Source organism: Trachurus trachurus (assembly GCF_905171665.1).
Source record: "Trachurus trachurus genome assembly, chromosome: 13".
Taxonomy (NCBI): domain Eukaryota; kingdom Metazoa; phylum Chordata; class Actinopteri; order Carangiformes; family Carangidae; genus Trachurus; species Trachurus trachurus.
Genome location: NC_139892.1, coordinates 9,241,238 through 9,264,869, shown reverse-complemented (window position 1 = coordinate 9,264,869; position 23,632 = coordinate 9,241,238). Strand labels below are relative to the sequence as shown.

The 23,632-nt window shown below is 40.7% G+C and overlaps 1 protein-coding gene across 1 annotated transcript in view; it reads right to left on the bottom strand.

Annotated features, from left to right (window-relative positions):
- Nucleotides 1-8,645: 8,645 nt before the first annotated feature.
- The window catches only part of slc6a4a (solute carrier family 6 member 4a), a 31,316-nt gene continuing 16,329 nt past the window's right edge, over nt 8,646-23,632 (bottom strand). The window contains exons 10-14 of the mRNA XM_083984518.1: nt 22,711-22,842; nt 17,188-17,287; nt 14,542-14,642; nt 13,387-13,554; nt 8,646-10,361 (exon numbers count right to left, since the gene is read on the bottom strand). Coding sequence (XP_083840644.1) covers nt 10,287-10,361; nt 13,387-13,554; nt 14,542-14,642; nt 17,188-17,287; nt 22,711-22,842 — 576 coding nt within the window. The 3' untranslated portion in view covers nt 8,646-10,286. The remainder of the gene's footprint in view (nt 10,362-13,386; nt 13,555-14,541; nt 14,643-17,187; nt 17,288-22,710; nt 22,843-23,632) is intronic.

Below are 23,632 nucleotides of genomic sequence, written 5' to 3'. Positions count from 1 at the left end.
GGGTGTATCCCATTAGGCCTGTGTGTTTGTGTGTGTGAGCAGCTGTGTATGAATGAAACGTCCTCTATTTGTTTTCAATTCTTGGGGTAATATCCCGTCTCTGCTAAAAGTGGAGACAAATTGTCTGTCCAAAACATTTTGGCAGAAGGAAAGACCTCCTCTTAGCTAAAAGAAAACATAATATCCAAACAGTTAACATTTACTAAAGCACGTTGGATGACAAAAGAGCGGATGGAGAAGGAGCCGTGCAGAGGGCAGAGGGCAGAAGAGAAGAAGGAGAAAAAAATACATATGAAGCTTCTGCAAACAGGTAACCACAGCAGGCAGGGAGAGACTGAAGAAGCAGGTGTGAAGGAGAAAACAAGATTAGGATTAGAAAAGAGGATGAGGCTATACTTCAGGGACTAATGCCAGGACAGAAACAATGGGACTACAGAGACAATCCTCCTTATAATTAAAGCTCTGCTCCCCACAGACTGGATCACAGACACTGAGACAGAGAGAGAGAGAGAGAGAGAGAGAGAGAGAGAGAGAGAGGTTGGGTGGGTAGTCTGTGTGGAAAAGAAATAAAAAGTTTTTTAAAAAGTGATAGGAGAATCACATTTAAAGAAATGTGTAAATGTACAGACAAAATCATCAATCACTCTGGATGGAAGTGAGTCAGTCATTGTCAGTTATTTTCACCCAGTCTGGGCTGCATGGGTTTTAGCAAAAACGTTAAATGTGATTTCAATTTAATATTGATGTCATCATCCATTTCTCTTTTTTTTTATTTTTTTGCTCCATGAGTCCACACCCTGATCACGTCATCCTCCTCCTCCTCTCTGTGGAGCTCCGGTCCCCCCAGTGGTCAGCGCTCCTCAGCACAAGCTCCTCTAACGCCGTCTCCATACTCCTTCACACCAACAGGGGGGGATATGACCACATTGAAATCAACTTACTCTGGAGACTGCAGGGTTTAGAATGAACACATGATCCTACAAGAGAAGAAGTTAACAATAGGTTGCTGCTTGCTGGTCTACACATTTTAACTTGTGACTATTGCTTATAGGGGAGAACGGGGTAGGTAAGATGAGCCAGTGGGTAAGTTGAGCCACCCCTTGTTTCTAGGAAACCATAACAAAAATATGAGCATGTGACCAAATATTTAGGAAGAAGGCATCATTTCATGGAGTCTGTGAAGGTAAATACCACATTGGTAAAGTGCATTTATGTCCAAAAAAAAACATTTTTCACTCTCGAAAATGAATTTCATCTATCGTAAGTTTCATGATAATTGTGTTTAGACCAAAAGAGATAATTATAAATGAGTTGTGGTATCTATGAACTACATTATGAGGTAGTATACCTAGCATGAAACTGCACCATTTTATCTGAGTAGTGAAGTCAATATGGTAGCTGTGGGGTAAGTTGAGCCACCTGCCCTATACATTTATGAATGTATTTTGTCTGTATATGTCCTAATTATTAATTCAAGGTTCTGGATGTTTATGATTACAGTAAGTATGTTCCTGAAAACAGGAAAAGTACGTTGTTTATGGTGAGGCCAAGCTTTACTTCCAAAGAGAAAAATGAGGGGTTCTTCCCAAGATGCAACAAAATTGCAAAACTTTGTTTGTGGGGATGCACAAGATATGTTAGTTAGCAACAAAACTACAATTGCCTTGATATAGTGATCCTGAATATAAAAAGTGGCTCATTTTACCCCACTCTCCACTATACCTGCATTTCTTGTCTATTTGACTACAGTTTGTGGCCTAAGACATCAACGCAGCTATGGATAGTTAATCTATGGCAGAGCTACAGTATTATATTATTCAGAACAGCTGGTAATTGTTGCACTTACTGTATGATCATGAGTCACCGTCCTGTGACCCATGTGAAGAGGGTCACAGACTAGTGCAGCTCTAGTTCCGGTCCATATTAGAAGGAGCGTGAATTAGGATTTGGAGAAAATGTTCAAATTAGTAGAACAAACTTTACCTTTAAAAAACAAACTTTAAATCGACCCCCTGTAATGAAAAAGAAAGAAAAAAAACTGTGGAAGATCATTTTCATAATTGTTCCAGAGTAACTGTGTCAACGTGACAACAGACCTTTTCACTGTGTTTTGCATTTAGCAGCGATTACAAGAAAACCAACTCATTTGGTTAACCATGGCTTGTCTCCATCTAGGTCTACCAGTAAGTCACACCACTGATCAGAGGGGGACTCTCCTCTAACCCTAAGAACACATTTGATTTTTAACTGTGAATTTGAATTTGATTTAAATCTTGGCAGAAGCCCACACTCCCTTGTGCTTCTTTTCCTATTTGGACTGAGACGAGAACTTTTTCTCAGTGTGCTGTGATGCTGTGCGTAGGTAATTTCAAGCCACAGCAGCAGGCATGTTAAAAGAGAATATACAGTAGATGTAGCCAAAGATCTGCTGGAAAGAGAAATATGCTGTTAACCTGCAGCCTATGGATGTGTGTAGCTGAAAAGAGATGGAAGAATATCAGAGGCCCATTAGAAATTTGTATATTACAAATAAACATATGCTATGTTCTGCTTTCAGATATTTCACCTTTATTCTGAACAGTGAGCGGTAAAGAGGAAAGTCAATGAGAAAGTGGGGTGATGAAATGTTGCGAAGGCCATGAGTCCGACTCCAGTCCAAGGCCACTGCTGTTACTATAGGACCAGGTCCACGTGGTACAGTACATGCTCTACCAGGCGAGTCACAGAGTTGTCAAAAGTGTGGCATATTCGCTTCAATCTGGTAGAAATTGATATTGGTATTGCTAAAATTTCCAGAGTTATTGGGCTTTTTATTTTGCTGTCCATCCAAAAAAGCACTGTGAAACCAAGGCAAAGTGCAGTATCTGCAGAGAGTACTGTACTCCCTACATTCTATAATTTACTCTATAATTCAGTTGGAGTAAAACCAAGGCAAAGCGCCGTATCTGTAGCTAATACCAAGCCAAAGTGAAGTATCTGCACCAAAACCAAGGCAAAAGTGCAGTATCTGCCATAAAACGGTCAAAATTGGTCAGAAAGACAAACTACAAAATACATTTAATTCAGTCCACCTTTATCTAATCAATTCTAGACTTGGTAGTTATTCATAATTTGATGCTCAAACCTGACAATGAAAAACACAAAAAGCTGTTCTCTCAGTTTGGCATTTTTTACAGATACTGCACTTTGCCTTTGTTGGGCAGTATTAGTCTCACCTTGAGTGTAATTCAATGATGATGGTCATCAAACACTTCATGTTGAAGTTCATAATACACAAGTAGAGTAACATTTCAGAGTTACCATTAAACCATCACTTCACTCCCCCTCGCTCCTCATCTTTCTCATTTCATCACCTGTAATGAGAAGACAACAGATCAAGGGCCTCTCAGTGTATCTTGGCAACAATTATATGAACTAAAGAAGGCAGGAGAAGCAAGCGATATAGAAAAGAGAGAAAGAGAGAGAGGGAGGGAGAGAGAAGAGGCCCTATACTCTGCAGAGATAAGATGGTATTCTCCCTTCGTGCAAAATGAGTTCATTAGGGGAGTGAGAGACAGCCATTGCGGGGAATCAAGGTTTCTGTGTGATAAAAGGTGGGAGCGACAGATTGGAAGGGGGAAAAAAGAGTTTCATTTCCTGTTCTTCAGAGGTAGCGGCAGTATCAGGGGATCAGCAGAGAGGCAGGGTGGAGGAAGAAATGGAGAGGCAGAGAGAGGAGAGACGGCGCAAGTTGGAAAAGGTAAATGCCAGATTTTTTTTTTTTTTTTCCGTCAGAAATAAAAGAGTGACCCTCCAGATTGCTGTCAAAAATATTTCCATCAAGAACAGAGCAGAAAGGCAGTTGAAAGATATGTCAAACTCGGCTGCTCCCCCGGAAAGTGGAAAGTCAAAGTGAACTCCTGCTATGGAGTGTGACTGTTATCACAGCGCAAATGAAATCCCATGGGGAGTTTTCTGAAAATGACAGAAATCATAAGACTTATTTGAAAGGAGGAGAGGAACACACACAAATAAACACACGGCTCAGGTTGGCTCGCCCAGATGCACACAAGAAAGAAGAAATAAGAAGATATGAGAGCATGGGAGGGGACAGAAAGAGATGAAATGAGCTGCAGGTCTTGATAGACACCTGATAGTGAGGCAGCAGGCAGGGAGCCAGAGCCAGAAAGATGCTGAGATGACAGGTAGTGCAGAGGTGGAGGGATACGCTGGCTGTGCTGCGCTGTTTAATATAGATCGGCCGTGATAATGCAAGGCAGACTAGAGAACACAGGATGTGTCCGTCAGTCAGGGGAAGGGAGCGCAGAGGAAATTGCCACAATAAAGCACACACACACACACACATACACAAATATGAGAGAAGATGTTGGCACACAACTCAAAAGCGTGAATGCACACAGAGTGTATGCATATCCAGTCGAGATGCAATTAAACTAAATAAGAAAAAAAGGCCACACTGAGTTTCATTTCAAACCTGGCAGCAGATAGAACTGCTGATGTGTGAAAAGATTACATAACTCTCTGAAATAATGACACCTCTCTGAAAGTTTCTTGGCCACCTCATGGGTGCACACAGCAGTCACTGCATGGCCACATAATATATAACTGTTGTATACTTTGGCGTGAGCTGAAGATTGTTCCTTTCTCTATGTGTGTGTGTGCTGCGTGAAGCAGGGGCGAGTCTTCCATGGTGGCACAGGCACCCCAAATGGTCATTGACTTGTGGCAGTGTCAATCATTGTGTAAAGCTCTTTCCCACTGCTATGTTCACTGTAAAGAGCTATAAGCACTAATTATAAGGCTCAACTCTGTACAGCAAACATCCCAGTGTTCTGTGTAGGAAATAAAGAAAAGTGTGTAACTGTGCGTTCACACCAAAAGCTTCAAAAGCGTCAAAACGCCAGAAGTCAATTCATTTTCAATGAGAGCCCGGCAAACACAGCTTGCCAGGCCATGCTTGTAAAAGAGATTTTTTTTATCTCAAGCAATTTGCCTGGTAAAATAAAAATGAGCGACCAAAGCGTCACCAGAAAAGAAGTTGATCCCTGGTTAACTTCAGGGTAATTAGCTATGACGCGGTTTGGCGGCAACCTGTCAGAATAGAGAGCTCCCTTTTTAAAAAATGTTTTGTATTTCGGCTCCCCAATGACCAGCGCGATCGAACTTTGACATCAGTCATGTGACGAGCGACCAAAGCGGCTGAAAATATTTGCCGTTTTGGGAGCTGTCTTGTCTGAAGCCCACCGTCAAGCGTTTTTCTTTTTTTTAAGTATATTTTTTGGCTTTTTGCCTTTATTTGATAGCACACAATAGAGATAGACAGGAAAGGGGGAGGCAGAGAGTGGGGGAATGACACGCAGGAAAGGGCTATGACGCGGGATTCGGGCCGCCTGCAGCGAGGACTGTAGCCTCGACATGGGGCAGCCGCTTTACCCACTGCGCCACGCGCCTCTCCAATCCTTGAGCGTTTTTGACGCTTTTAGTGTGAACGCACAGTAAGATTGTTATTGTTCTCAATTTTTACCATTTGAGTGATGCTTGTTGTGGTTATTCTGCATAACTGACTGACTCTTACACAAAACACTAAGAGGTTTGTACAGAGCTAAGCTCTAACTACTGGGTAAAAGTATAAGATATTGATGTTCACTTTGAGAATATTGTGTTGCTTATTCTGCTAAGACTTACAAGATAGAGTTGATTATTAAAGCAGAAGTAAGCGATCCGGTCGTTTTGGCTAATGCTGCGTTCCAGGCAGGCTTTTGAAACCGTAAATTACAGCTTCAAGTCACAACTTACGACTTTGTAGCGTTCCAGGCAACCCACTCGTGTTTTTCCGACCTGTTTTACCTGTGAAAGTGCATTATCACGGCCACGCGTAACTTCCGACCCGTGAACTCGTACCAGATCGAACTGGTACGACTTCACAGGTCAGAAAAACACGAGTTACGGGTTGCCTTGAGCGCACCATAACGTCTTGTCAGCCGATGGAGTTAGCAGCCCCCGCCCTCGTCATGGATCTATTGGTCCTCGTCCCTACGTCACCACATTCACGGCGTCCCTTGGCTGCACACACAGCCCTTCATGCCGTTCTCTCTCCTCATTGGATAAAACTTGTAGGATACGAGAAATGTTTTCTCCTCGGCTCAGAGCAGAGCAGAGTGACTGACAGACCCGTGTTTCAGTCCAAACACTCTATGTAAGTGATTGCTGTCGGAAGATATAACTATTTAAGACTTATATTAACACAAAAATATCGCTTACTTCTGCTTTAATTGGTTATAATTTTAATATTTACAAGTGGAAAATGGAAATGTCATAGGCATCTTCCTTACAAGGTCAAAGATTCAATGTGGCCAGTAAAAGCAAGATGAAGACGTGTAAACAGTGTGTAACTGTACAATATAAATATTCAAGAGAGCGGTCAATGGCAGCCTTCATTTTTGTTACCCCCAGATTCACTGTTGTTACCACTTGTGCCCCCCCACCAGAAAATACTCTGGAGCCGCCCCTGGCGTGAAGACAACAGGGCTGTTTGCTGAAGCAGCTGATTGCAGATTTCAGTTGCAGGATTATTAATCAGCGCTGACAAGAAACCATCATGTTGTGCACCTAAGTACAGACACAGACACAGACAGATTACGTGCTCTGCTGAAACCTTTGATCAAGATGGGACTCATGCTGTTGCGTCGGCCCTGCTTTTAAATCAGTCAAGTCATAAGACAGGGCTGAACATGATTTTCCATAACTGAGTGTGCTCTAATTGTTTCCATATGTTTGCCACAGATAAAACGTTGCATCCCAGATGTTGTCCTGTTTCACTCGAGCTGTACGCCAAATCTGAGCTGGCGGCTCATTACACAGCCACTGAGGACGGCTAATGGAGTCGTTACTCTCTCTAAACACAGTAACTGTAAACAGTGACAGGCAGAGCAGCCTCACAAGCAGCGCCACGCGAGTCGGAGAAGAACCCTCTGATCTGGTTGAAATACTGCTGTATTAGTTTTAATCTGGTTATGTGAAAGCACCACTTCCTCTTTATAACCAGAACATTATGGTAGATTTTGGTGCTACAGTCTATTTATATAAAAAAAAAAGAAGCAAATGATTTAAGTTGAGCAATTTCCTTCAGCTGTTGTGGCATGTAGCCATTTTAAAACTATCAACACAATTGTCTTGAATGAAGACATGGGCAAATACTAGGCTACTCATCAATTTATTCCTTTAAGAGCTGGGTTAGGGTTAGGGGTTAGAGGGCCAGAGTGCTCACCAATGTGGGCCTGCTGCAGATATACACCGATCAGCCATAACATTGAAACAGGTGACATTTTTGTTGTTGTTGTTGCTGACTGGTGTGTATCTGTGGCCTGGTTAAAGATTTAAATCTAAATTAAAGGTAATTTGATTTCAAACTTAATTAGTAGTTTCTATCATTTTCCATGGCTCGGTTAAAAAAAGATACACAAATTAGCTGCAACACTCAAACCAGTCACATGTGTCACATTTGTCAGCAGCATATTAAAGTATTAAAGGAACTATAGTGTTGAAATGCCTAAAATGGGTTTGGGATGACTTGAAGATGGTGTTGCTGGCCCGTTACATGGTTTGTCCGACAGACAGGATTCAAGCATGTCATGTCCTGTTTGATGCATTGCAGAAAATACACCTCCTTCCTTTCTTTAATCCTTATACATACAATGTTTCAGTATGTTACATGTACTGTATGCGTTAAATCCCACATCAGCCTGCTGGCTCTACTGATGTTATTAAATGTTATGCAATGTGGTCAGCTGGTTATTACAGCATCAGATCAGACCTTGTATGCAGCCTAGGCTACATGGGCATGTTAACGATATTAATGAATAGCCTATCTACACAGCTGGTACATAGGTTAATGTCAAAATTGATGGTGTGTGATTAAAATTGAAATTCTGTTGTTTTGTTTGATGTGTTTCTACATGACCGGATAAACTGGGAGTGAATATGGTTCAATGTTTCATGTTGTCTGTGGAGCTTGTTTCCTCTGTGATTAATTAAAGTGACTGACTTTTTTTTTCTATATAAACTGGATTGTAGGCGCTTTTAATCAAGTCACTGTAGGTGTGAGTGTGTCACTGACTTTAAACACTGAATCAATTAGAAATTGGGAAAAATTTAAAGCATTTTTCCCCCTTTTTTTTGGCCCATTCCTGCCTCCTGTCTCTCATACGCATCTGAAGTTTCTATTGGCTCCTTGCGTGACACCACAGCCAATCAGAGTGTCTGATACAGAGGCTTGGCTTAATGAGTTGTTGGTCTGAGGTTGAAACTTCAAACCACCACAAGAATAAAGCAAATTTCTAACTTGAAAATGTCCTTCTTTATTGTGATATGCAGCTTTTATCTGAAAAAACAAACAAACTTGTCTTTTTAGATTTGCTCTTATGGTCTAATAATAGCGACTATTATACTGAACAGAAGTCTATTCATTGGCATATGGTTATTAGCTTGTTGTGCTAATTCTGAATATGTATAGGCAACAAGTGAAATCCTTTTGTTGTTTTGCAAAAACAAAAGTCAAATTGTAGCCTGTACTGTACGTTAAAGGATGAAATAAAGAAAACTAATTTTAATGTGTAAAACAATTCACAGATGACAGGATATTTATTTCCATATATCTTTATTATCTGTTATTTCCCATATATTTATATATCTTTATTCTATACAGGTGTATTTCTCAATACAGTCTTTTATTGACATATATAGATCTTACATAAGCTTGAGAGGTACAAGAAAGAGAGAGAGAGAGGCAAGAGGGAGTTTACTTCCTTCATAAGATATTTTGGCCGTTAACAAGACAACAGGAGATCACATTACAGACACACACACCCACACACGCACACACGCCGAAATACAGTATACACACACACACACCATAGCATGCATACATGAAAGGGCTGGACGCCTCAAATCCTTTTTTGTTTTCCACAACCATCCACGTGTGCACTAACATACTAACCAAGGTGATTACACCAATACCAGACTGACTAGTAAATACATATGTAGATGTACAGTACTCGCCTTTTTTTTTTAACTCCTGCTCTGACACACACACACACACACACATACACACATACAGATATACACTCCCACACACAGGCACATGTGCATACTAACTCACACAAACACCCTATTTTTTGGTAGAAAGTAAAGAGCAGTGACGATGCAATTAGCTCTGATCCATATTTGGTTTCTGTTACTGACAGTTGTGCAGTAAGACAGCAGAGTGCAGAACGCCACTGAGATTAAAACATGGACCAATCAGCTCTACTGTATGTGTTGTTGAAATGGTTGAAGTGTGAGGGAAGTCAAAACAATGAGCAATAAAATAAAATATATATAAAATAAATACAACATCTTATATTGCAGTTATAGAATGAATACACAAGGTTGGTTCTGTCTGTGAATCTTTTTTCCACTGGACATTATAACAGTCTGTCTTTCTCAAACACACATACACACACACGCACACACACACAAACTCGCACATGCAAACACACTCCACTCGTCACTACCAGACAGTGCTTCACAGTGTAGAGAACTCAAATCCATCGTTTGTCCAACATGCCAGTCAACACAACGTAACGACATAACAACACTGAAACATCTTTAGAAATACAAAACAGAACAGATATCATATATTTGGCTTCAGTAACAGATGTAAAAAGATACCTGAATTTTTGCTACATATCAGAATGCATAACTTAACAGCATGGTATGAAAGTACAACCATAAACAGTGAAGAGTGCTTTGAAATGTTTCCATCTCCAGCTTGATTTTCAATGTGCAGTATCTCTAGGTTGAGTGCATGTTATTTTGTCTACATGAGCACAGATTGTATCATACTTAATGTATAGCTGTATAAAATATTTGCTACGGCTGCTATTACCTGAAGAGAAGTTTGGACTGTCTTAGCTGATGACTTTAAATGGAGGAACTAGAAACATGAACAGAGTTTTAGGGTTTTGAGTTTGAACTCCAGAGAAACTCTTTTGAAACTAAAACCAGCTTAAGAAAACCAAAATGAAGCTAAACAAAGCTACCGCAGCCTGGCTCCACCTACTTCCACACCTCCACTTCTAGGTTTTTTTAGTGTGAGAAAGGACAAATGAGTGAAGGTGTATGTATGTATGTATGAAAAGAGGCAAAGACGGTGAAAGGTAGCCCCTTGGTCCTGTAGTTTTGCAGTTTGTCCAGAAGAGGGCGTTCTAGGTCACTAGACTGGCGCCTTCCTTTTGGTCAGGGTTTGGTCAGACTGCGTTGGTGACGATGAAGTTTCTGTGGTCGTCGCTGCCGGGCTCTGGAGTGATGCTTTTCAACAGACGCTGTGGGTAAAGAGGCAGAGGCAGAGGCAGACAGAGGGGAGAGAAAAGGAAAGAAAGAGTAAATTGTAGGGATGCTCGAATAAACCACCTGCACTGGAAGGATTGAAAAATGTTATAAAATGAAAAGCACAAGGATAAACAAAAGCAAGGACTAACATTTGTTTTCATTACTATGATTTGTCTGTCAATTCTTTCTCAGATCAGTTGATCCATGGTTTGGTCTATGACATTTAAATGTCATGTTTTGCTCAAACGTGCTCTAAAATAAAACTAAATCAATTACAGCTCTGGAAAAAAAAAACAAGAGACCACTTTCACAAATGTTTCTTAAAAGCATCTCTACATGTATGACAGTCATTCTTTTCTTTTCTTTTTTAAACACCAACACAAACACAACTCATTCTCCTTAATGATGAGGTCATCACCTGAACCACATCTGGTTTTATAGGAAGATTATAAAAAACACTGCTGGGATTAAACATTGACATTATCCCACAAAAACTGATTTATATATTTGTATATAGTTAAAATATTCTTGCTGTGTTGTTTAGGAATAAATATGAACATTTTTTCTTTGCATTATTATTATTCAAGGTCTGAAAAGACTTGATGTTTTTTGTTATTTAGACTAGTTTAGTCATTTTCAGCCAATAAAAGCTCTAAATGACAATATTTTTATTTCAATTTTGGGAGAAATTTTGTCGGTAGTTGATAGAATAAAACACAATTTTACTCAAACACATACTTATAAATAGTAAAACCAGAGAAACTGATCATTTTGGGAGTGGTCTCTTAATTTTTTCCAGAGCTGTATATTCACATTTGAGAAGCTGCAATCTGTCAAAGAAAATGAAACTATCAAAAACGGTGCAGGGGATTTGCTACAGAATGGTTGAGAGCATTGCACTGTACGCACACTTACAGTAAGTTTGAGGGAGAGTGTGGGCAAATGTTACAAATGACACACAGTCCTTGTTTTACTGTACTACCAAGAGAAACTCAAACATTTTGACCCTGCTCTGCCTCGTGTGTTCTCATGCGTTGACACTGTGCGTCAGTGTATTGTGCGGCCTGGCAGCAGTGTCAACATTGGACAGCAGCCAGAGGCGATCTGTCGACCGGCCCGTGTGATGTCCTCCTACCTTCTGTCAGCTCTCACAAAGGGTATAACAAGGTAATAATGATCACGATAATGCGGATAATTACCGGTTGTTTTCTAAATCGTATTTATTATGTAACTTGTGAGGTTCTTAAAATACAGTGCAAAGAGCAGACATGTTGTCATGTGGCTCCACGGGAGCAAAAAATTTAAGATGCTTAGCTCAGAGAACAACACAATATAACAAACTGGAATCTAAAACCTGTCTATTAAATGTATTTTAGGGATTCGTGTAATCAATGGTGCTTTTATTTATTGTTTCTAAATGCTTTTAAAAACAATGAAACAACTGTTTTACTTTTATTTATTTAATTGTTGTCTTTAATTGTTTTATGTCTCTGTACAGCACTTTGTTTTCAATTACGGTTGTTTTAAAGTGCTATATAAATAAAGTTGAGTTGAGTTGAGTTGAGTTTGACCTTCAAATCACTCCTAAAAACCCACCTTTTTAAACTGGCCTTTAATCTGTGAATTAAACATGTCTAATTTTCTGTTCTTCTATCCTCGTCTATCCCGTTTCATATCTCTTTTAATCATCTACATTGTTTCTGTATTTTAATTGTGTTGTTATTTTTATGTAAGCGTTATAAATAAAATGTATTATTATTATTATTATTATTATTGTTTGTCAGGCTGGGTATTCTGATGCTGATGGCCTTTACTTCTTCATCCTCAAACCTGGCAACAGGACCGTCCACCCACATGCACTGCAGAATGTGTAACTGTGTGTCTATATGAGTGAGGGAGTGAGGAGTGTTACGTGTGTGTGTGTGTTTCATCAGGTATTACCCTACGTGAGTGTGTAAGTGTGTACAAGATCTGTGGGGCCTGGAAGTTATCATGGCTTTTTTTTTTTCTTTTTTTTGCCGATCTCTGGCCTGCGCCTCCTTCTCTGCTCCTTTGATCCTGATCTCCTGTCATGTGTTCACAGGGGAGGGTAGACCCTGACAGTGAACGGAGAAAAAAAAGAAAAAAAAAGGGAGGCAATCCCTGTCTGTCACTTGAGATGTGTCAGGGAGACAAAAACAGCCAGGAGAGGATAGTGTTTAGAAGGAAAGGAAAGGAAAGGACGGAGGCCTCACAGCTTCGGAAAAAGCAACGAAGGTCAAGAGAGGATCAGGCGAGAAAGAGAAGGACGAGGAAAGATGTTGGGAAATCAATAGAAACCATGCACTTAAAGGTATAATATGTAGGAATTCCCCCCATCTAGCGGTGCGGTTGCATATCTGAACATATTCTTGATGTTGCATTCACGTGAAATCGGGCAGACGTCAGACAGACAACAGACGCTGCATGTAACAGGATAAACAAGCGTCTATGTAAACAAGTGGTCCGCCAGCACGAGGCAAAACAATACAGGCGTGACAATATGTTGTCATGGTGATGTGGTATTGTTTACCTGACCCACGTTTTACCGTCTTTCTCTCGTGGAGTAAAATGACATCCGGTTGGTTTGCTGACGGCCGTCTGTCTGACTGCACCTGAATGCAACATCAGTGCCTCCGTCCTCACACTACACAGTGGTGACAGTTTTAACAGGCGCTACCTGGAAAACTTTCTCCCCGAGCTGACAGCTCCACTGAGTTTCCATGGTTACCTACGGTCATGCTGCCACTGAACGTAAAAAATGGCGATGCAACATGGCCGCCTCGGTTCGGTGCGTCGTCCCCTTATGTATTTGTAACGACTTGTAACAACTCATTCTAAGGTACGAGAAAGCTTTCATTTGTATGCGGGTGTGATTCCACTTCAGTGAAATACGTATTTATGAAAGAAATATTTTATTTTTGCTAATAAAAAGCTAAATAAGTTACATACTGGGGCTTTAAGAAGGCAAATGAAGACACAAGAAGGAAGGAGTTGTACCTGTTTGAATGTTCCCTTGGCGTTGAGCAGGTGGTAGACCATGTAAGCAGGCACACAGATGAATGAGGACACCCCGATGCAGTATCCCAGGACAGTGGTCCACTGAGGGTAGTGGTAGTGAAACAACGTGACCTCTGGAGGGAAGGCTAGGAAGCTGATGATGATGAACTGGACGTGGGAGGAGGAAGAAAAACAGAGGTCTGATATTACAGGATACACATGACAAACTGTCATGAAAGATAATAACTATCTATCTAACAGGCAGCGGATGTATCATTCACTTTTCTGTCATCTGCGTTGGTATGGTCCCATGTATGTTTTATTCTTATTGTTTGATGCATATTATTGGACAGTAGGGACACTTGTGGTCATGTCTACAACTTGTCGATTTTTACAGAAAAGGATTTTCTCATGTTTTTTGGTTTATATTTTTGTCATTGTTTTTTACACGTGAATATTTTCTATTTTGCTATGGTGCTTAGACTTTTTTCTAGTGTATCCCGACTGTTCGATGTATTATTTATGAATGATCTGTACTTGTATCTTACCTGACATGTTAATGTTAATTGGAACCAGCTGGCTCTTGTTAAAAAGGGTGTCACACACACCATTAACCAGTTAATAATAATAATAAATTTTATTTGTAAAGCACTTTTCATAAAGTAATCTCAAAGTGCTACAGAAACCAGAAACAAAATAAACAAAAGACTAAGAGAAAAATCAGACACGATTAAAATCAGCAGTAGATAAAACAGCTAAAGGAGGAGATTAAAGTGCAGAGAGAATAAAAACATCTAGGAACAACCTAGGAAAGCCTGTCTGAACAAAAAAGTTTTAAGCCTTTAACGCTGAGGACGGCTGACTGCTGAAAGCGTCCGTTTGCTTGCTGCTGTGCAGTTTCAGGATTTAAAGTGTTAAACTTATAGTGAGTGCTGTCAAAACTTTTTTGTACTTTGCTGATTTTTTGGGACTGGCACCCGGTTCACTTTTCTTCTTTGGTGTTGAGCACGCCGAGTTTGCTGATGAGATAATAACTATCTGACAACTGCTCTGCAACTGCAACTCCTCTATTTCCATGTGCTTGTTGGTCGACAGTGAGTGTTTGTGTGTTTTTGTGTGTACAGTATGTGTGTGAATCCTGTGCATGAGCCTCACCAGCAGAAAGGAGGGGCAGATGGCCACCCAGCAGATCCTCCAGAACCAACCGGGGTAGAAACCAAGCATGACCTGGATGTCGTTACAGAAGCGGTTGGTACCTGGAAGACACAGAGACACAGTCACCACAAAACCCCACGGATCAGGAGTTCATCTCCATCTCTCTTCTCTACGTCTGTCTGTCTGTCTGTGTCTGAAACCACACGGACACGGAGCAAAGAGAGGAAATTAAATTCTATACATCCTCTGCACTCTTTCCTCACCTTCATCCCCACCATAACTATAATTCATAATATCATCACAAATCATCATCATCATCATCATCCACATGTCAAGGTACATTTGTTTTGTTTTCAATTTATACTCTCTGACTGAGTTATCTCGACTTTTTTTTAATTGCAACGTCATGCTGCATATCTTGTCGCACTCCTCTGTGAAGATCAGACTTGTATCATCAAAATAAAGTGCAGAAAAACGCATTTGGATTGAGAGATGTAAAAGTATAACGTATAACCCCCCCCCCCCCCTCCCCTTAGGATGCCAAATCCCCCCTGCATCATGGGAAATGCTTAACACAAGAAAGAGTAGGGGGCACAGATCATCTTTTGTCATCAAAAGTCATTTGTGGTAGGGCCCGACCGATTTATCGGCGAGCCGATTAAATCGGCCGATTATAGCCCGTTTGAAACTAATCGGTAATCGGCCAAAACTCGGCGATTGTCGCCGATATTTTCAGGAATAAAATGCAGGGAATAAAACTTGGTTTTACTTTGAAAAGATTCCCCCGCACCGGCGCCGACCTCATGACAAACTCCATCCACTACCACCTCAGTCACAGCACACAGCAGAGTGACTGATCTGTCTCAAAACCAGTGTTGCCACTGGCTTTCTGTTTCCCCTTTTTTTTTTTTCTTCTTTTTTACCGCGGTCGGGTTGTGAATTAATTAATTAATGCTCGTCTCCGGCCGTGTTGGGTCCGAGATTCAACAAGCCGGTCGGGGTCGGGTTTTACCGTTATATACCGGCACGGCAGTATGCTCATTTATCACCAATAAACACAGTAGATGAGGGAGGGAGTGACTGAGCTGAGGCTGTGTGACGGGTGGGGCGGGGGTCCGCGGCGGCGTGGAGCGGTGCGGGACTCTGACTGCAGCGGGGACTATCATGTCTCTGCTCCGTGAGACTGACCGCCGGTGAGCGCTTTGACACGGTGCCGGGCACGGCAGCAACCGCTGATCGCTTTTAATTGAAAAGAGAGAGAGAGAGGGAGAGAGAGACGCCGTGCCTTGTAAAAAAAACAACAACAAAAAAGTATCACGTGTCATGACTTCCTGTATTTGGCCCTTCAAAATAAAAGCCCATATTGATTTTGACTTCATTTTGACAAGACAGGGCTTCAAATGTTTTTTTTTTTTCATGCAACCAATCGACCAATGAAATTTTAGTCGGCTAATGATTTTTTGGTCGACCAGGCAGCCCTAATTTATATATTATATAATATATATAGATATATTATTATAGTAATACAATTTTAAAACTTAATTAAAAAAATAATAATAATCGGCCGATTAATCGGTTATCGGGTTTTTTCCCCCCTAATAATCGTAAGCGGCATCGGCCCCAAAAAATCCATATCGGTCGGGCCCTATTTGTCAGTGTTGATTTTGTGGTTGTTTACTGTACAAGAGAACAACTGTACAGATGTTGAGGTGTCACTAAAGCAAAATATACAATACAATACATATTTATTTATATCGTATAGTATATACTGTCCAAAGTGCTGTGCAATAAAACACACAAGCAAAACTAGTAACAATAAAACTAATTACAGGTAATGTAGCTACAGTACAGTAAAACATGCAATAAAACAATAAAACAAAAGACATATAAAACATATAAAACCTAACTAAAATGCCATGGAAAAGAGATGAGTTTTTAAAAGAGACTTAAAGTGCTCGAGTGTTTGTGCAGTCCTAATATGCAGAGGTACAGTAGGCTGTTCCACAATGTCTGGGCCACCACAGAGAAGGCCAACACAAAACCTCTTTTTCTCAAGATTTTGGTGCCAAAATGGCTTATTTGGGCTAAACTAACCTATATTCAACCGCCAATTTCTCGAGACTGGAACAAGATAGAAACAACAGTGTTTCACAGGACCGAAATCAACTCACTAAACTAAACGGTAACACTTTACAGTACTTGAATAGGTATTCATAAGATTGACATAACACTGTCATAACCATGACATAAACATCAATGAATACTTATGACAGCTGTCGTTAAGTGTCATTCGGTAAGTTATGTCACTTTTAATGTAATGTTGACATTATTTGAGATCTCCTTGTTATGAGAACTTGACATAATTTTTAAAGTTTGGCAATTAGGTCTGCTAAGACAGTTTAAATTGTCTTTATGTCAAGTTGTCAGAACAAAAACATCTCAAACAATGTCAACTTTGCATTAAAAGTGACATAACTTACCGAATAACACTTAACGACAGCTGTCATAAGTATTCATTGGTGTTTATGTCATGGTTATGACAGTGTTATGTCAATCTTATGAATACCTATTCAAGTAAAGTGTTACCAACTAAACTAACTAAACATCAACATCATCATCATCGCCACCACTCCTTACACAGCTTACCGTAGAACCAGGACACAGCGATGACCTCCAGCAGCACCACGGTGATGACTGCGGGGCCGGTAGCGTACTCCTCAAACAGCTTCACCACAAATGCTCCTCCCTGAGGCAGGACGCAGGGTAGGAAGGAGAGAGTTTAAGTTTAAGTTTAAGTTTAATTTATTTATATAGCACCTTAAAAGCAAAGAGCATTTGCATCAAAGTGCTTCACAGTCAACAGGTGAGAGAGTCGACAGGAGAGAGATCCATATCTTCCTATTCACTCTTTAAAAAGCAGCTAAAAATATATCTTAACTTTTCTTGAATTTCCCGCTCTCTCTATTATAGTGGAGCAGATAAAAGCAAAATTTGAGTGGAATTGTGCAAATTATGATACAAGCATGAAATTTGGTGTATTTGTTCTCGAGAGGCTTCTGATCAAATTTGTCTGATTGGACATTTGAAAATCCAAGATGGCGGCCATTGTTCAAGATGGCTGCCAAATCATAAATCACTATTTTTATATTAATGTGTGTAGTTTTTATTTTATTTTATTGATCTTGGTGTCAATTCCTATATTTTCAAGTCTGTTGAGTTGGATTTTGTGATTTTATACAGGTATAGCGCCCAACAGTGTTTTTCAAACTGTGGGGGGGCGCCAGAGTTTTTAAGGGGGGGCATGACGTGAGAAAGAAAGAACTGTAAACATTAAAACAAAAGATGAGTGAAGTGTCACCTGCACAAAGGGCTCAATGATTAATTGCATTTGCAATTATAATGCAATATGATCAAATGCGATTTTGTTACACGCAGGCTGCGATTATGCTCTAGTGTTATTTGTCATGCAAACAAGGGGGAATGGGGCTGTCAGTGAAAAGAGAAGGCAACAACGCCACACTGTTACGTGTTTTATGGCTGAATGTAGCACTATGTTGGCCGTGGAACTATTCCAGTTAAAAAAAATAGAGCGTCAGATATGCTGCTGAGCGACAGGTATGTAGCAGGACCAGTGGTACAGCGTCCTACAGCGTCTTTCCGCATACATTTTAGCCCGGTCGTTACCAGAGTTTGTTTTGTTTTTTTAATGACTGGAGCACGAGCCGAGTTTTCCTCTACTAAAGCTGTACAGCTTTGTTCATCTCGTACGTAATGTGCGCGTTACTTATTGTGCAGATCAGGTGCACACTCGTGGTCATGGTGACTTTCCAGGGGCAGACAAGAACGGCGTAACGCTACAACAACAGCTTCTGCCACCGGCTGTCTTGGATGTTTCTATTCCGGGGTCTTACACCAGTGCGGGGGGTGTGGAGCATGAGCACATGCGCTGTCCAGTTAAACTCTGATTAAGGGCTTTATACATGTCGGAGAAAGTCCAATTCCAATCGCATTATCTGGGTGTCTGAATCAGAGTTGGAGAACTCCAATATTAGTTGGACTAATGCGTTTACATGAACTCAGTTGTCCAGTTATAGTCGGATAAGGCAATCATTCGGTTTTCTTAAGTGTCATGTAAAAACGTACTGAGTGTTACGTATTGTATGTTGGTCTCAGGCTCGGCTGAATGTAGCACTACTTTGGCTCATGTGGAACTATCCCAATTAACAAAATAAAAGCGTCAGTCAGGTATGCTGCTGAGCGACAGGTGTGCCACACCGCGTCAGGTATGCAGCAGGACCAGTGGTAGCCTACAGCGTCCTTCCGCATACATTTTAGCCCGGTCGCTAAACCAGAGTTTTTTTTTTTTAATGACTGGAGCACAAGCCGAGTTTTCCTCTACTACAGCTGAACAGCTGACATGTGGTCAAGACGTACAGCAGAGACCTAGCACAGTCTCATCGCTGCATTTCATTATTATTAACTTCAACCTGAAAGCTCTCTGTCCTCAGACTATCCACTACCCAGGCCATCACACAGGGAGAGCATGTGTGGCTTGTGTCATGAGTGTTACAGAGTTCGATATGAATGATCACATCAGTCTTATTTGTCAGTGCTTTGTTGTCATGATAGTTAATAGGTGGCTATGCTGAGAAACAGGCTTGTAGCCTAAAATAAATCCTACAGGAAAGACCAGTTTATGTTTAATAAATCAAACATTGTTCAATAGCTTCAAATCAGGGCTTCCTTGCACAGCACTCTGCAGCTGCATATGTGACCAGTAGCAGCTTGAGGGACTTTTGTGTTTAGTGTGAAGTTACACAGCCTATTAGCCTATTGGTGTCCTTTTTCGTAACTTTTCCAGTAAAGTTATAGCAGAAGTAAGCGATTCGGTCGTTTTGGCTAACTTCTTGTTGGCCAATGGAGTTAGCAGTCCCCGCCCTCCTCGTCCCTACGTCACCACCACATTCACGCGCATCCCTTGGCTGCACACGCAGAGAGGACCGCCCCTTTATGCCGTTCTCTCTCCTCATTGGATAAAGGTTGTAGGATACAAGGAAAGTTTTCTCCTTGGCTTACAGCAGAGCAGAGTGACTGACAGACCCGTGTTTCGGACCAAACACTCTATATTAGGGTGACCAGACGTCCCGGATTTTCGGGGACAGTCCCCGATTTAGCCGACCTGTCCCCGGTTAAAGCTGTCCCCGAAAATGTCCCCGATTTGAATGGGGGAGAAAAAAAGTTGCGTATGGATGCAAACTCCAGTTATTATGGTTAAACTGTAGGGTTAAACCAGTATAACTAGCGTGCTGACGTTACGTGCGCGGTAAATGGCTTGTACCGACCGGCTGGTCTCTTTTTAAAAAAAATTTTTTTTATAAAACACACGCGCGCTGCTCCCGCTGTGCTGCGGCAGACAGCAGAGCTCTCTCTGCTCGTCTGTGCAGCTGCAGGTGAGTGACGGGGGAGCCGGCTGGAGAGCGCCTCCTTTTTATTTTAGGGGCACCGTCCTTACAGGGTGAAGGTAGCTGGAAGTGACTGAGAGGTTGGAAGGGTTAAGGGTAACTTCTTATTGGCTACTCATTTGCTTTGTAAAATACATTAACACGTAATTGCCCCTGTTATTCATTTCATAATGATAACATTTAAATTTGGACCACCGCGCTGAAAATCTCCCCGATTTTCATTTCGGAAATCTGGTCACCTTACTCTATATAAGTGATTGCTGTCGGAAGATATAACTATTTAAGACTTATATTAACACAAACATTCCGCTTACTTCTGCTTTAATCTTTTTTTTCCCTTTTCCATTAACTCATTGAGTGCCATTGACGTCTATGGACGTCAATCAAAATCCAACGCTTGAGTGCCATTGACGTCCATAGACGTCAAATGCAGTTTTCTGCGGCTGGTAAATGGGGACGCTCTCGCGCACACTCTGAGTAATTTTGGGGCTTCTGGGATGTGTAGAACGAATGAGACTGTAGATCAGAGCAAGAAGTGAAGAAGAAGGAGAAGACGAGCGCGATCGGTACAGAGATAAAAAAAAGTTGGGGAAAGTTTCTATTTCTAGAGAAAACGACGGGCAGAGCCTGGAACAAGTGTAACTTGGAGCTGGAGGAAAGCTTAGCCACAGATGCTATTAGCATAGCTCCAGCATGAAGTGATCAGAGGAGGCAGGAAAGGTAAACTCATCTAGATGATCAGCACCGAAATGCCGAAGCGAAAGCGGAGGCGGATCGCGGAGTCAGTGACCGACGTGACGACGAACCGAGAGATCAGCGGGTGAGTCGCTGCCGCGGCCGCGTCCAGCAGAGAGGCTGAAGACGCCACGACGTCTCCCTCCCTACTGCAGAGACGAGGGGATGCAGCAGGAGGAGAAGGAGGAGAGGAGAGGATAGGGGGAGGAGAGGGCGGGGAGGGGAGGGGGGCGTAGGAGAGGCTGAGGGGGCAGCAACCGCTCGTACTTGTTGTTGTTGTTTTTTTTGGGGGGGGGGGGTCAATGAAAAAACATGTGAAATGAAACTTTCAGATGTCTTACATGTTTTTGAAGCCAAAATTAAAACGGATAAATCACTATTTTTTTTGAGAGACTCTCTTTCACAAAAATGCATTTTTCTCAGCTTTCTAGAAAAAAAGTGGTCTTTTTGGTGCAACCAGGCTCTATTCAACTTAAGATAAATCAAGAATGGAACAAGGTACAAACAAATGGTTTTTTCCCTAGTTAAATAGAGAGTCTCCTCTTTCCTTTGAGCTGTTTGGTGTTTTCAGAGTCATAGTACAAAATATTCTCTGGGTCTTGACATATTACTCAAAATGCCCCAGAACGCTGGCACATGGCACTGACCATTTTATAAAAGGGCTGGCACTCAATGAGTTAATAATGTCATCCATGTGTCTATATACAAATACAATACAATGTATCACTAATGTCATTCAAATTAGTCAACTACACACATTGCTATGAAAAAAAGGAACTTCAGGGGGCTAATTTGGCCACCATCTTGAAAAATGGCCGCCATCTTGGATTTTCACATGTCCAATCGGACAGATTTCATCAATAGACCCTAGAGAACAACCAGACCAAATTTCATGCTTGTATCATAATTTGCATGATTTTTCTGTTATCTACTCCACTACTATATCCCACATCCTTACTCTGTCTTTTTATGATTTCAATTCATGAATTTTTTGTACCTTATTTATTTTGTCTCTATTTGTTACTGATCACTTTGTTCTTTATCTCTTCATTTTTTCTCATTTTTGCTCATATAACGTTGTATGCACTTTATCTCCTCTTTTTTTTCTCAATGTTTATTTGTTAGCCATAGAAATTTGTCTTGTTGTAATTTGTGACAGGGGTGGAACTTATGGACAAGCCAATTGGCTTCGTTCCCTCCTTGCACCATTGAATATAAATATGTGCTAAATAAATAAACCTAAACCTAACCTAAGAAGAATGATCTTTAAAGCAATTTACAAATGAATCTTGTGCAACAAGTTTCATCAGAAATGTTTTGACCGTGACAGGCCTGTAACATGTTGTGTGTCTAATGGAGTAGGGATGCATGTTAGTCAGTACTTAACTGTAATGAGGGTTGGAGATAAACGGATTATTCATGCTGCTCTAAATTCATTTCATTCAGTGGCAACACTGAAGATGCCTTTGACAAAAGCACAACCCTTTTTATTGTTTTATGATATATTTGAATGACATTTGAGAATATGACCAATCAAAGTCTTGAATTCATGTTACTTACTAGCATTAATGAATTAATGATTTTTTTTTTTTTTCGTGTCATGCCTTCACTGTGGCCCATCCCATATGGGATTACAAGACACATTTACTGACAAATACAAGAAAAAAAAAGACTAGACACAGTCCTTCCTATTGGTGTTACCTACCACACAGATGTGACATAAATAAACAATTTAAGATTACTTTCAGTACTCAACTACTGTATATATTGCTCTTCGTCTCATTGCCCAAGCCTTTTCACAAAATAAAGAAAATGCAAATGTATTCAACTGAAAAAGATGTTTTAGCTTCTCAGCATCGTCAAACCACACAAATTCGTTTTGGATCTACCTTACTAAACTATTTTTGTCTTATTGAGTCAGAGAAAGCAGCAGCAGCATTTTATAGTTATGCGGTTGTTACTGTAAACTTACATATGTGAGAGTGGAGAGAGCCCCGAGGTAGCAGACACACACCAGGCCAAAGACAAACCACTCGCGCCTCTTCACCAGGATATGAGGGAACTCGTCGAGCATCGCTGTGATCACGCCCTCCAACCCCGCGAACTGGAGAGAGGAGAGTAGGTAGAAGATGGAGGAAGAAATAAAGAACTTATTAGAGTACTTAGATGAAAACTAAAGGGGTAGAAGGTGAGAAAAGGCCAGTTAAGCTGACTACATAACGCTGTTTGGATCATTTCTCATGTACATATTACTGTACAGTGCCACTGGGATGTCGATCAGTCCAGCAGTAGGTCAATACTTATTCAGCAGTCAGTGCATCAAAAACCCATAGCTAAGAATTAACTGTAAATAATATTTTGGAAATGGAAAAAAATACATATAGAATCAGAAATCAAGAACCACAATGTCTGAAAAGATGGAATAAGTGGATTGATTATATAAATAAATAGAAAAACTGAAGAGTCCAGCCCTGAAGAAATGTTTACTAGATCTCCGAAGAGAACGTGTATGTATAAATACATATATTTTTGTTCTATCTTGTGCTTTTTAAAAAAACTGTCTTTGTCCCACCTCTTTTCCCCTTCTATTATTATTATTCCTTTTTTTTCTTTCTCTATTAACTTTTTTTTTTTATTTCTTTTGATGTTTTTCACTACAAATTGCATACATTGTAGGAATGCTCCAATGGCTTAAAATGTGATGTGTACTGGAACATGAACTAACGACTTGTGCAATCCTGCAATAAAGTATATATAAAAAAATCCATGGCTGCCTAAAAACTAAGAGACAAAATGTTGAGGAGATCCTGCGTCCTACACGTACGCAGCACATTTTGGAGTAATATCCTCAGTCATAGAATCAAGGGGCATAGAAACCCCGGTGCTGATTCCAC